This window comes from Perca flavescens, chromosome 3 (genome assembly GCF_004354835.1).
Source record: "Perca flavescens isolate YP-PL-M2 chromosome 3, PFLA_1.0, whole genome shotgun sequence".
NCBI lineage: Eukaryota > Metazoa > Chordata > Actinopteri > Perciformes > Percidae > Perca > Perca flavescens.
Window position 1 is genome coordinate 4,257,903 of NC_041333.1, and position 14,469 is coordinate 4,272,371.

At 40.7% G+C, this 14,469-nt stretch overlaps 1 protein-coding gene across 1 annotated transcript in view; it reads left to right on the forward strand.

Moving 5' to 3' along the window:
- The window catches only part of mtus2b (microtubule associated tumor suppressor candidate 2b), a 40,219-nt gene extending 28,657 nt beyond the window's left edge, over positions 1-11,562 (forward strand). Inside the window, exons 8-15 of the mRNA XM_028572830.1 lie at positions 4,557-4,623; positions 6,163-6,377; positions 6,766-6,871; positions 8,038-8,111; positions 8,208-8,306; positions 9,113-9,232; positions 9,475-9,572; positions 10,611-11,562. Of these exons, the coding sequence (XP_028428631.1) occupies positions 4,557-4,623; positions 6,163-6,377; positions 6,766-6,871; positions 8,038-8,111; positions 8,208-8,306; positions 9,113-9,232; positions 9,475-9,572; positions 10,611-10,818 (987 nt within the window). The 3' untranslated portion in view covers positions 10,819-11,562. The remainder of the gene's footprint in view (positions 1-4,556; positions 4,624-6,162; positions 6,378-6,765; positions 6,872-8,037; positions 8,112-8,207; positions 8,307-9,112; positions 9,233-9,474; positions 9,573-10,610) is intronic.
- Positions 11,563-14,469: the final 2,907 nt, after the last annotated feature.

The following is a 14,469-nucleotide window of genomic DNA, read 5'->3' on the forward strand; positions in this document are numbered from 1 at the left end:
TACATGTCTCTGTTCTGGATTTTAAGATGTGTACAAGCAGCGACAACGTCGGCTAATAAGGCTTTAGAAGGTTTGATGTGCGTATGAGAAATGGAGAAAACGACTAATGTCCGTTTGCATGGACATCACCAGATTTTAATTGCTTCACACTGTATATTAATTGATCTATATTGGGCAGTTGGATTTGTTGCAAGAAACTTAACATCCAAAGCTGCAATTTTGGCATAGTTTCTTCAGTCAGAGCTATCTAGAGTAATTGTGTTATATTAGGCATATGTGTGTTCTATGTGTTAAAATGCCTGCATGCAGCTATTTTCTCTGAGCAGAGTAACAGAGCAGATAATTGGCCATTTATTGATCATCTCCCTCCCCCATCTTCTCCTGCTCCACTCTTTGTTTTTTACTCAAAGATGCAAAAGACCGCACATGTGTGTGTGTGTGTGTGTGTGTGTGTGTGTGTGTGTGTGTGTGTGTGTGTGTCGCTCGCTGCCATGCGTGTGAATGTGATACGGGGCGTGTTGGTGGGGGTTTGGAGGGGAGGGCAGGCAGAGCTGGGCTGGGCTGGGGCTGGCAGTCTTTGTTCCAGCAGGGATAAACGCCGGTCGCAAAAACCAGGAAACGAGGTGAGGCTTCGGTCTTCCCATCTCTCCTCCCCTCTCCTCCCCTCTCCTCCCTTTGCCTGGCTCCCTCCCCCCTCTGTCTCTCTTTCTGTATCTTTCTGGCTCTCGCATCTGTCACTGCCGCCTCTCTGAGTGGGCTCAGGGATGCTGCTGTCTCCTAGCCTGGTATGGGCCATTGCTGCTGTAGGCTCCATTTCCTCCCTCTGTGCTTTCTGGACCGAACGGTAAAGACAGACAGTATGTTTCCTGCAGGCTGCAGGCTTGTTTCAGCACCTAGGATTCCTTTCTATATGTGTGGTTGTGCGCATGTGTGTGTTTAATGTGGGGGGGCATATGAGCATTACATTTACTTGTTTCCATAGAGACAGAGCTGGTGGAGAGAGTGTAAAGCTGGGCATGATTATGCTGAGTCAAAGCAGGCTTGTCTGGCGCACTGTCCCTCTTTCTTTTCTCTCAGAGTTTGCAGGGACATTACATAAACATGTTGTTGCTGCTATGCTATATTCTTACACTTGTCGTTTTTATTTTACTGTGTAGATTAGAGTCCTCACTGTATGTACAGTAAGCAGGTGTAATTCGGGGTAATTATTACATGCCATTGACTGTACAGGAGAACTTTGGCTTAGGATGTGTAAGTCTCTTGTTTACCCGATGTTGCTGAGTTTCTCATCTTCAAGATATCACGTGTTTGGTTTTCCTTTTCGTGGCAGCTTCCTGTGTGTTCATCTGAGTCTGACTTTCTGTAGAAGTCCAAACAAGAAACTGGACTGATTACATGGGTGCAGACTTTGGAGAGGTTCATTAACTCATTACAGTATTTCCTCGAATTTGAGCACCCTTCCTATAAATACTCATGTTTATTCTTTTCCAGAAGGTAAAATGGACAGTGCTAAAATGATAAGTAAAAAGAGACAGAGGTGGAGCAAGGCAGGGGCTTCTCTTCTGTGGCTTCAGCCCTGAATATTTTATCAAAAGCCCCAAATCTTTTAGGGTTTTACAATACCTTCAACTTTGTGTCAAGTGTCAAGTTTCCATCCACTTATCAATCTAATTATCTGAAGTTCGGTAAAAAACTCATGCGAATAAAGCTGGCTCCATTCATAACGCCTTTAAAGCGAATAAAAACCTGTGCGTAATGACGTCACATGCTGTTTTTTGGTCAAATTGGTATATCGAATTGATTTGAGACATTTTAAGGTGTTTCCATTCATTTTCGCATTGAATCGCACAACATTCAGGTAAACATTTGCGAACAAAGTTTTTCTAGACAAAATGGATCGCGCCATCTACCAACAAATGACATGTATCGCCATTTACTCCGGAGGACGTCCCACAGCTGTAACCTTTGTTGGCCATTTCCTTCACGAGTTCCTGATAAATAACGGCATTTCTTAGATTTTTGCTATCTAAAATAGCCGTTATATTTTGCTCGTAAATTAAATTCAAAAAGTCCCTCGTCTCCTCGTTTGTCCACTTACATCTGTCTTTGTTGACACCTGTCATGTGTGCGAAGAGAGCGGAAATACTGGGATGGAAATTAACTAAAACTTCTTCTTCGTTTTGTGGCGGGTTGCAACCATAAAATTACCTAAAACTTAATTGCAATTAATTATTTATTCGGCATATAACGTTTCCATCAGCATTTATCGCATAAGCCGTATATCGATCAAGATAAAATCCGATGAGACCGAACGCATTTCCTTTGAGTCGATATTCATGAAATTCAATTGAATTTGACTGTTTCCATAAGGCATTTTTCATTCAATATCACTTAATTCGGATAAAAACGTGTGGATGGAAACATAGCTTCTGACTGGACGAGCAAATCAATGGAGAAAAAGTTCTATTACTGGGGAAATATCGCCATTCATTCTGTGAACTCTGCTAAAAATAGATTTCAAGATTAGTAATGCTGTTTCCTAATTCCTACCCTACAGTACCTACATACATCAGACAATTGCACCCCTTTTTAGGTGGCAGGAGTAAAAACTAGTCATACATTTGTTGTATTTTGGTTTTAGAATGATGAAGACAACAAATATTAGCTGGTTCCAGCTTCTCAAATATTAAAATTTGATTGTTTTCTCTGTTTTATATCATTGTACGCAGAATAACCTAACTTTTAGTCAGGCAAATCAATTGTGATGAGCATTTTTCACTATATTATTATGTTACAGACCTAACAATTGATCAAAGAAACACAAAAATAATATATATATATATATATATATATTATTATATATTATTATATATATAATAATCGATAATGGAAAACAATCACTAGTTGCAGCCCTAAACATGGATTATGCTGCCTCAGTGAGGGCTGAATATCAGATGGAAAAAATTAGAATGCATGTCACATAACTTGGCGGGGGGGAGGTGTTAGGGCAGGACAGAGGAAATGATGGTGAGGAGCAGAGGTGAAGCTGAAGAGGAAGAAATGAAAGAAAGCTGCTGACCATCCTTCATCCCTCATGAGGTCATATGAACTCCTGTTCCGTGTGACTGCATGTTCCAAGTAAAAAGCTCTTAGAGGGTGACATCATCACTGCTGAGACATGCTGTATACTATCTCATACATATTTCACCCACTGCCCTCTGTCACTCTCTTTCTTTGTCTCTCGTACGCACTGCTTTGTGATCTCTGATTTGTCTCCGAGCAACAGTGTGCGTAGCTTTCTTACTGCATCTTTGGTGTCGTGATCAATAGTCATTGAACTGTCTGGTGTGTTCCTTTGTGAGTAAGAGGCGCTCTGAGAGTGTCCCATATTACGAGTCCCCAGTGGATACTGGAGAGGGTCTGTGCAAATGCTGTATATGATGACTTTTTATTCTAAAATGTGTAGAGTTGTTCCCATACCGATACCAGTATCAGAAAATGCCTCCGATACTGCCTAAAATGCTACTATCTGTATTGACGAGTACTGTTAGGATAATTATTTATCAAAAAATGGACAAAATCACTGGAGATCTCTTAAAAGTTCATTTACTTGCAGCAGGTAGAGTCAGTTTACAGCAAGTACAGAAAATGACTGAAGCTGTGTTCACAACAGTGTCTTTTTAAAGGAGTTGGGAGTCAAGTTAGTTATTTCATGTTAGGATTTGGTAGTTAGTTCATGCAGTCAGTAGCTTTTCTTCTTGCTCTGCCCTCAGGATGCATCCTGTGTTCTTTGCAAGGTCACTCCGCTTTCATGATTAACACATGAAAGACAGAAATACTAAAACAGACCGGCAACTGTAAGCACTGTATCGTAATATTAATTTCTTTTTTTATGATCGTCATTATTTAGTTTTTCACATTATTCACATTTACTTACAAATATAAAAAAAAAAAACAATATTCCCCAAATACAGATTAAAGGAGAAATCCGGCGCAAAATGAACCTAGGGGTTAATAACACATGTGTATCGAGTCGACTGTTCTCTGGGATATGTTTTCATGCTAATCGAATGTGACCAGTTTTAGCGCAAACCTTAAACCTTGTAACGCTAGTTGTCCGTGGAAGTGTGGTGCTATTTTGAGCCTTGTTAGTGGTGTAGAAATAGCGATTTCTTTTTACTTTACCCGTGCCCCAACGACTAGCGTTATAAGCTAATTAGCATTCGATTAGCATGAAAACGTATCCCAGAGAACGGTCGACTCGGTACACATGTGTTATTAACCCATAGGTTCATTTTACGCTGGATTTCTCCTTTAAGAAATACCACCCAAAAGCAAAAACACACAACTGAGACCCCCCCAAACCCTTCCCAACACTCTTGGATGGACCAAAGATGTACATGTGCGATTGGAAACATTGCACTAAGAGAATAATCATAAAACGAATTTCAAGGCTTTCAGGCTTACGGTGGTATGTACTGTACAGTAGGTGTATTCCATCCATCTGTACAGTTCAGAGGTGTTCACTGCTGTACATGTATGTGTTTGCCTTTCAGAGTGAGAGTGCCGTTGTGAAGGAGAGGGAACTGTCCCTGGAGCTCGCCAGAATCAGGGATGAAGTGGGTAAGTGGGCTACAGCGTGACAGGGACGAGTCACTCACTGCTTTCTGCATATCATGTATTATGTATACAGTATACTCCCACAAGGACGGTAGGAGATGGTGACTGGGAATCCACTCTTTCGACGGAAGTCTGGTTTTAGTCAGATCAAACACTGTATACCAGAGGCTCTACAAATGCTGCCCTGTTGTCATTGTTTCATAGCTAACTTTAGAACAAGCTCTGACTGCTTTAGGAGTTCAAGTCAAGTCAAGTTTATTTCATCCATAAAAATAGAAATTACAGTGCTCATACCCGCTTAATGCCCATAAAAAATAGAGCATAAATACAATACAATACATACAATATAATACACAAATACAGTACAGAAATTATAAAAATGTACATTTAAAGTGCTTGTTGTGCTGTCTGATAGTCTGAGGTATAAAAGAGAGAGCATACCGCTTGGTTCGTGTCACAGGAGGCCTTAGCATACCACTATGTTCCATAACTCTGCCAGTCAAATTACCATGAAGAGTCCCTCGTTATTTTCTGTCATTTTTGCCAGACGGTTGTCCTATACTTGATCCACTGTATTTAACTGTCCCACCATTTTTCCAGCCCTTTTAGTCACTCTATCAGTCCTGGCCTGCTCGGTTATCCCAGCATTCCCACCCCAACCCACCACACAGTAACTCCAAACACTACCTATTGCTGACATAAAAAACATTCTCACCACATCAATATTCACCTTAAAGGACTGCAACGTCCTCATACAGTATACACGTGGACTTAATTTTTTCATCAATAATAATGACCATGTTAGCCTATCATTAAAAACAATGCCCAAATACTTGTATGTGGTCACTCTTTCTATTACTGAACCTTTGATTTCCACTGCCTCAGTTGTCCTCTTATTTCTCCTGTAATCAATTACTAATTCTTTAGTTTTCTTAACGCTGAGTTCTAGGAAATGAGTGTCGCAATAATCAACAAAAGCTTTTCATTTATTAGTTTTTTTTTCTCATGTGTTTTAAATAAATGGGCAAAAAGAAAATTTAGAAAGGTTAGAAAAAAGACAGTAACACTTTACTTGAAGGTATCTACATAAAAGTGAAATGACACTGTCATGAACACATGACACTGTCATGATACATGAACCCTAACTCTAACCCTAACCATAACTTGTCATGACAAAGACTAAAAGAAGCATTATGTCATAAACTTGTTTGACTTGTTTATAATGTTTATGACACGTTCATGACAGTGTCATGTCACTCTTATGTAGCTACATTCAAGTAAAGTGTAACCAAATAAACACATGAAGTTTACAATGCAACACTCTTGAATATATCACTTGAGTTATTTAACAAAAACAAGTTTTAACATCCAGACATTACAATGCAAAAATAATAATACAAATAAAATAATATAAAGGATGCTAAGTGTTAATTAACTTTGGTGTGTCTTCTTACAGTAAAACAAAGTTGGTGCTTTTTCAGTTAGTAGATGACCTTAATTTGGATCTAGAGAAACAAACTAAAGCTCTACGTTGTGTCCCAGCTTTCAGTGTTGCACACTGGGAGCAACTGCAGCAGGAGAAGGAGGAACTGGAGCGTCGTTTCAAGGCTGAGCTGCAGGGATTGCGGGCTCAGCAGCAGAGGGAGCTGGGAGTGCTGGAGGAGCGGCTGAAGGCGCAGCACGTGGCCCAGACCGAGAGCCTGCAGGCCCAGCAACGGGCCGAGCTGGAGGAACTACGGGTCAAACAGCAAGAACAGGTCTGTGTGTGTGTGTGTGTGTGTGTGTGTGTGTGTGTGTGTGTGTGTGTGTGTGTGTGTGTGTGTGTGTGTGTGTGTGTGTGTGTGTTTTTAAAGGAAAAGACTGGATATAAGCCAGCCAGTTTAGTCCACATCTGATTTAGTTATGCTTCTCTTATCCTGTTTTTAAACTCTCTTGTGTATGCATTTGCATGTTATTTATTATAGGGAATAGTTGTGTTGTGTATGAAAATGTGTGTGTGTTTATGTATGAGCTGCTGAATACTCGAATATCCCTGGGGATGAATAAAGTATCTTCTATCTGTATAAGAGGTGAAGATGTGATGTCCCTGAAATGGTCCATTTCTCTAAATAACAAAAAAGATCATTTCTCATGTACCGTGTCCAGATTGAGGAGATGAGTGAGAACCAGGAGGCTGCCCTGATGGAGATGGAGACGGCTCACGATGACACACTGGCCACTCTGCAGGAGGAGCATGCCAGGACCGTGAAGAGTAAGCTGGGGCTGCAACCAACCACTATTTTCATAGTTGATTAATCTGTCGATTGATTTTTTTTGGATGAACCGGTTAGCTGTTTGGTCCATACCAAAAACCGTGAAAAATGTCGATCAGTGTTTCCCAAAGTCCAAGACGGCGTCCTCTAGTCTCGCATTGGCAGACCTTCCTCCACAGCACTGCGGAGGAGGGTCTGGCTAGTCCACACAGCATTCCGGGATTTGAGAAAAAAACAAAGAAACTGGACAGAGCCACGGTGTCGCTACAAAATAGCCTCTGGAAGGAACTTTTTTTGGTGGAACGTGTGTACGTTCAAAAGTAGTTTTAGTCGTGCGACAGAAAACTCCGATTGGACAGATAGTCTAGCTAGCTGTCTGGATTTACCCTGCAGAGATCTGAGGAGCAGTTAACCATAGTCCTCAGAAATCCACCAGAGTTTAGAACGCCAACACAAAGAAAGAGGAAGGTAACGGACAGCCGGCCTAAAAAAGAGAGCAATCACGGTTTTGTCCACAACTCGAAGATATTCAGTTTACTGTCACATAGGGTTGGGCATCGAGAACCGTTCCCTACTTGGAATCGTTTCAAAAATTACGATTACAGTAGAATCGTTTCTTTATTGGAATCGTTTGGAGGATTTGGTTTCAAATCTGATCATGGGTTCCAAATTTAACATGCGCAAGTTTTGGTTTCCATAGCGGCCAGGTGCTAGTGTGGCTTTATCTTACGTTGAAAAAGCCCGGTAAAACTGCAACCCATCATTGAATCGAAATAAAACTTTCCTCTTTTTTGTGAAATAAGCATGTGACCCGTTTCAACTCCACCCCTCAAAGAATCGGAGTCAAGAATCAATAAGAACCGGAATCGAAAGGAAGAATCACAATTGGAATAAGAAGTGTTAAAATCCAAACGATGCCCAACCCTACTGTCACAGAGGAGAGAAGAAACTAGAAAATATTCACGTTTAAGAAACTGGAATCAGAGAATCATTAAAAATGTTTTCATTAAGAATTAACTAAAACCTTATTAATTGATTTTAAAATAGTTGACAACTAATTGATTACTCTGCAGCTCCAGAGTAAGCACCACATTTCAAAACCTGTTGCTCTACTGTCCGGACTCTCTCTGCTGATGGAGTAATGATTTGATATTTCCTGTGTCAGATCTGAAGATGGCCCATGAACAGCAGACCAAGTCTCTGGAAGAAGAGTTTGAAAAGATCAGACTGTCACTGCAGGTAAACGGTTATCCCTTTTTTTTAACAGATACACGGAATGATACATTTTGTAGTCAGTGACGGTAATGAACGCGTTAATATCTGTGTGGTCACCAGGATCAGGTGGACACGCTGACGTTTCAGAACCGCAGCCTCAGAGATCGAGCCAAGCGCTTTGAAGAAGCTCTGCGCAAGAGCACAGATGAGCAGATTGTGGTAACTGCTGCATGATACGGTACAGCAGGGGCGGAGCAAGGGGGTGGCAACTGGGGCTCCAGCCACAGTTCTATTACTGGGGAATTATCGCCAATCATTCTGTGAATATAGGTTTCAGGATCAGTAATACTGTTTATGCCAAATTCCTAACCTACCTATGTAATCAACTTAACCCTCCTGTTGTCCTCGGGTCAGATATCTATATCAGAAATATGGGTTTCTTTTTAACCAAATTACCACAAAAAAAGGATGGATTCCATATAACGCTCTTTGCAAATATAATTGATCACTTTCATTGAATTTCGGGTGAAAATAGAAATGGTTTCAAATCAGTATCCTGACTAAACTCATCCGCTCAACATACGCTCCTCTGATCTTGACTATTAGTCAAAATAATTCACAATTTCTGTTTTTTTAACTCAAATATTAGGTATAATTGCACATGAATTCCAAAAAGTAGTGTAAAATTAGTGGTAGTAAGTTGGTGTCGACAAAAGTTTTTGACCCGGGAGGAAAACATAAGGGTTAAATATAGTAACATCAGACACAGAGTGAAAACCACATTTGTTGGGTTCTGGTTTCAGAATGATAAAGACAGTTGGAGAACAAATACTGTAGATACAAAATAGGATGTATGCTTTACAGGATTAGTTTTGCATATAGCTGCTGTAAATGGAGCGTGCCCCCAGACCTTCCCCACAGAATGTTTACAACGTCTGGCTCCGACCAGGACGATACGTTGTCTGCTTAGGTGAAAACTTGTTGGCGTTGTAGTGGTTTTCACTCGTGTTATCTGCTCCTGCCAGGATGCGTTGGCACCGTATAAACACATTGATGAGGACCTGAAGAGTCTGAAAGAAGTTCTGGAGATGAAGAATCAACAAATCCATCAACAGGAACTGAAGATATCAGAACTGGAGAAAATAGTAGGCTTCAACTTTCTGCTTTGGTTTAATTCACTTTCAAATTCCCAATAACCCCTAACATCTAGTGTAAGCTAATGACAGCATGAAATATAAACATTTTTTTTTTAAAAAGGCCGACAGTATGCAACCCCAGTATTTTATAGGAAAATGTCTCCTTTGTGCCTGTTTTACTTGTAATATAATGTCATACATCATTTGAAGAATTTAATGTTGTGCACCTTTTCTCTGGGGTTTTTGAGCAGGCTGAAAAGAATGTGTACCTGGAGGAGAGACTCCAAGTGTTACAGCAGCAGAACGAGGACCTGAAGGAAAGAATAGACAAGAACCTTGCTGTGTCCAGGTCAGAGAAGTTTAGATGCATACTAGTGCACATTTAAAACCCAGCTCACACCAGTAGAAGGGAATGTACTTAAGGGCATGTTGAAAAGAGGATATTAAAACCTTTAGTTGTGCTGCCAAAGTGATTCATCTTATAAAAATGTATTTGTCAAAATAAAAATACAACCTTGTGATTTTCTAGATATATTACATACTATGTATGGTATGAATAATTGAATGAATTAATGCATTTATTAGAATTTATTTATATACATTATAATGAACATGACATTGGCATGACAATTTGTGTCAATATGCAATTCACACCAATCCATGTCACACAATATAATATAAATACAATATAGTCCTAATATCAATGGTCAAGGTTATACTGTCTGTGCACATAGGGAGAACAATTTTAGGTAAATACAGCAGTGGGGGAAAATGTTTATTTTTATTTTTTCAAAGCAGGATCCCTGTAACGGACAGATATTAAAACTACCACCTTCAATTCAATTAAATTTTATTTATATTGTTAAATATCAACAGGACACTTTAAAGATAGAGTTGGTCTAGACCACACATCATTTACAAAGACCCAACAATTTCTTCCCATGAGCAAGCATTTGGTCCGAACATCAGACAGAACCTGACTCTTGGTAGGCAACCATCTGCTGCTGCTGGTTGGGACACAGAGACACTGATATACAGAAATATGATTCATTATAATTATAAGTTGGCATGATGCGCCATAGTACGGTGGCCGACAGGGGCAAACGCACTGCGACTTAGTGAAACACACGCAAATAGACAAAACACAAGCAAATTAAGAAAAAGCTGTTCTACTTAGCGCTCCCCCTAGAGGCGTTTTTTTGCTGCATTTGTTTTCAGGGATTGTGTGCTTTTCTTTTTGCATCGTTACCCCTGTCGGCCAGCGTACCATAGTACTTATAGTAACAACCTTGCAGCCTGACATGTTTGACTTCTGCCTTTGACAGGAATGCTGCGCTAGTCCATGGTCTTTATGTCTTGCCTTTCCCCTGTGCCTCTTCTTCCTCAGGCAACTCTCTGAGGATAATGCCAACCTGCAGGTGAACGTGGTGAAGGAGAGCAATGAGAAGAAGCGTCTGAGTCGCACTAACGAGGAACTGCTGTGGCGTCTTCAGACCGGCGAGCTGAGCCCTCGCATGTCCCCCAGCTCCTCCCCCATCCATCAACCCTCCTCCGGCCCGGGCTCCCCGGCCCGCCCACACTCCTACCATCAATGACTCTCTCAGTGGAAGCACTTGTATCAAACGCTTTCTTTTATCTGGCATCGGAAGCCCTGTTATTTTTTATTGTTATCTTTGTCGAATGTTACACTAGATGGACGGACACATTTCTTTTTGGAAATGCCGCTCACCCATGTGGTGCATTTCCCAAAGTCAAGCCCCAGGAATTTTATTCGCTGACATAAAGAATTGTATTAATCACGCCTCTTATTGTTCAAAAGGGAATCCTCTGCCCTCCTCTTTCACTATTACACCTGAACGCCACAACGAAACAGACGTGCTGTGCTGTGATACTGCAGCAGATTAAAGACCCGGTCATTGTCGACTTCAGAGAGCAGGATCAGAGTCCCGGTGCCTCATTTCCATGTTTTTTTCGCCTCCCATCTACATCACCGCCTTCTCATCCAGCGCTCAGGATGATGGATGTACGAGACATAGCAAACATCCAAAAGTGCAACAAGGAACACAAGAAGCGCCTTTGCCGTCCATTCTCTCCCACCAGCAACGTCTATCAAGGGCATAGGCAAAAGTTTTAAAAAAAAATCACAAAACTACCTTCAGTAAGTTACAAAGTGTGGATTCTTCTCTGGGGTGTGTTAACCTTTTCATGTAGTTGAAGTATTTCATATATCAGGAGTGTATGAATGACTACCCATTTAACCTCAATCATCCATCCTACATTTCTCCTTAAACTACTGGATCTCAGTGTAGACCTAAAACGTGTAGAGCATAAGCATAACATAAGAACTGGAGTTGCAATGATTAATCGATTAGTTGTCAGCTATGAACTATTTTGTTAATCGATTAATTGGTTTATTCCTGCTTGTTAAATGTGAATATGTTCTAGTTCCTTCTCTCCTCTGTGACAGTAAACTGAACATCTTTGAGTTATGGACAAAACAAGACATTTGAGGATGTCATCTTGGGCTTTGGGAAACACTGATCGAAATTTTCTGACCAAACAAACAACGGTAACTCTTTACTTGAAGGTATCTACATAACAGGCAGTTTCCACCAACTGTGGAACGGCTGTGTCGGCTCCGCTGGGTCTCATCCAGCGCTCAGGATGATGGATGTACGAGACATAGCAAACATCCAAAAGTGGAACCACGAGATCTCGCAAATTCACGTATGATTGCACGATATAACCGGATTTAGTTTCTGTAAACATAACCACAAAACAAACAACAGTTTGTTTCCATCCAGAGGAGTAGAGGGGAAACAACTCTGTGCTGACCTGTCGACTTCAGGCCTGTCTCCGCCCATTATGACGTTTTCAAGGTGTGGTGCAGGGAAATATGATCCGCCGTGAGCACGGTGTATTTTATTTTGAAAATTAACCAGAGTTTTTATTTTGTTTCTGTGCTCGACTTCCTGTCCCGCACTGTCTGCCGTGTGCTGAATTGCTGCGGAGCTCTCCGTCAAAAATAGAAGCTCTGCGTATCTGCTCTGGAGGGCTGCCGATCGCTGGAGCTGGGACAGAGTCGGAACGCAGCCGTTCTGCAGTCAGTGGAAATGCACACATTGACTTTAATGTAAACTTATTGGAGTTGGTGGAAATTGTGGGTAAGAGTTAACCCGACTCCGCCAGATGGATTGCTTCGCATTTGCTCGGCATATCCATCTGAGAACTTTCCGTTGGAGAACTTTTGGAAAGGGGCGGAAATACTGGTTAGCTGATTGGATGAACCATCTGTCTATCACCTATGTTGGTGATAGACAGGCCAAATCAACCAATCAGATCCACGAAGCGTATGAAAATACAACTACAAGCCCACCCCTGCTGCTGCAGGCAAAGCATAGCTCGTTAGCTCAGCATGCAAGCAACATGTCGGTAAAGGATATTTACCGTTTGTGTAGCGAGAATTTAGGAATAAAAGGCACCATTTCAGGTTCCCGGACCATATTCCAAAAGAAGGATCCAAGAGAAAAAAAGCATTAGCGAGCGGCTAACAGAATTAGGGCTACCGCTGTCTGAAAATACTGGTTAGCTGATTGGATAAACCATCTGTGTATCACCACCTAACCCACCTCAAAACCAACGCTGATTGGCCCGATCGTTTGGCTAACGGCTCCAAATTTTCTCTATCTCAAGATGCCAGACTGATCTGCGAGTGGAAAACTGGAGCTCGCCAGATCAGGACGGTCTCACGAGGCTAGGTAAGAGTGACACATGAAACCTAACCCCTAACCCTAACCCTAACCATAACTTGTCATGACAAAAACCGAATGACACTTACTAAAAGAAGTGTTATGTCATGAACATTTATGACTTGTTTATAATGTTTATGACACGTTCATGACAGTGTCATGTCACTCTTATGTAGATACCTTCAAGTAAAGTGTAACCCAAACAACTAATCGATTAATCAAGAAAACAATCGAAAGATTAATCGACGATGAAAATAATCGTTTGTTGCAGCCCTTATAACAACTCATAAATCCATTGAACTGCCAACACAGTATAACTATAGTATTGCATATAATTTTGTAAAAACTGTACATGTATAGCTCTCTTTACAGCATGTTCTGTCTTCCAGTAAGGACTTTTATTTTAGGATTACCTACAGTGTGACTATATGGAGCAGAAGGGTGAAGGGGCAACACAAGTGGCCTCTTATTCCTAATAATAACAGCCCAGGGTTCATTCAAATGAAACCAAGAAATTGCAGACAAATGGTGCCTCTCACTGGTCAGTCGGGATAGGAAAACAGAATTATTTCCCACAAAAGTGCAGGATCTGTAGAAACCACCAAAGAGGAAATCACCAAACACAGCCGTTCATCTGTTACTGTAGCTGTCATTTATGCAGACATTGCAGTCAAAATGTGTTGACCTGGACACATCCAAAATCAAAAGTCAGTTATGTTGCATTGGTACACTTCTTTTTCTTTCTCTTTCTTTAAAGGGGAACTATGCAGTTTTTCTAGCTTAATTTACCTTAACTGAACAGCTTCGGAGTCATTGGAATGGTTATAGGACTTTTTTCGAGTTGAATGGTGGTTGTCTCGCTCCCCCCTAGCGCCTGTGAGCGGAGAAAACACCCTTGCAACTTTGGGCCAGCGACCTGCATAGCGCCCCTTTAAGTGTACCTTATCAATGCTTTTTCGTTTTGAAATTTTGAAAACCTTGTGAGCAAATATGATGGAAAATGTATTACGGCTTCCAAACATTCGTCTCCATTTGTACATCTGATTGACTTTTGGCAAAAAATCCTGTTGAGAGGAAAAATACAAAATTTGACTTCGTTAAAGCACTCAAAGTTGTCAAAATAAATAAGAAAATTGCGCAAATCTGCAAGCTGTTACCTCATTTCTCATTGTAGATAATAATCTCAGGTGTCGAGGAGAATTATGAGTCATCGAACGGAAGCAACTGCCATAATTTGTTTTTGTATTGATTGTAATTTTTTTTATTTAAGCCTTTGTTCATGTTTACATAACCACTCAGCTCAACTGTCTGCTTTGCAAGATATCCTTTTGTATGAAATGATTTGGATGCACAGAATATGTATAAATATTTTAAAGAGCACAGTGCAGTTAGCAAATATATACAAATACATTTAAGGATATTGCTTTATTATAATAATGGGATATAATAATATACTCTTTTCTCCAGACAGGAAATCTGCTCAAAATACGTTTAACT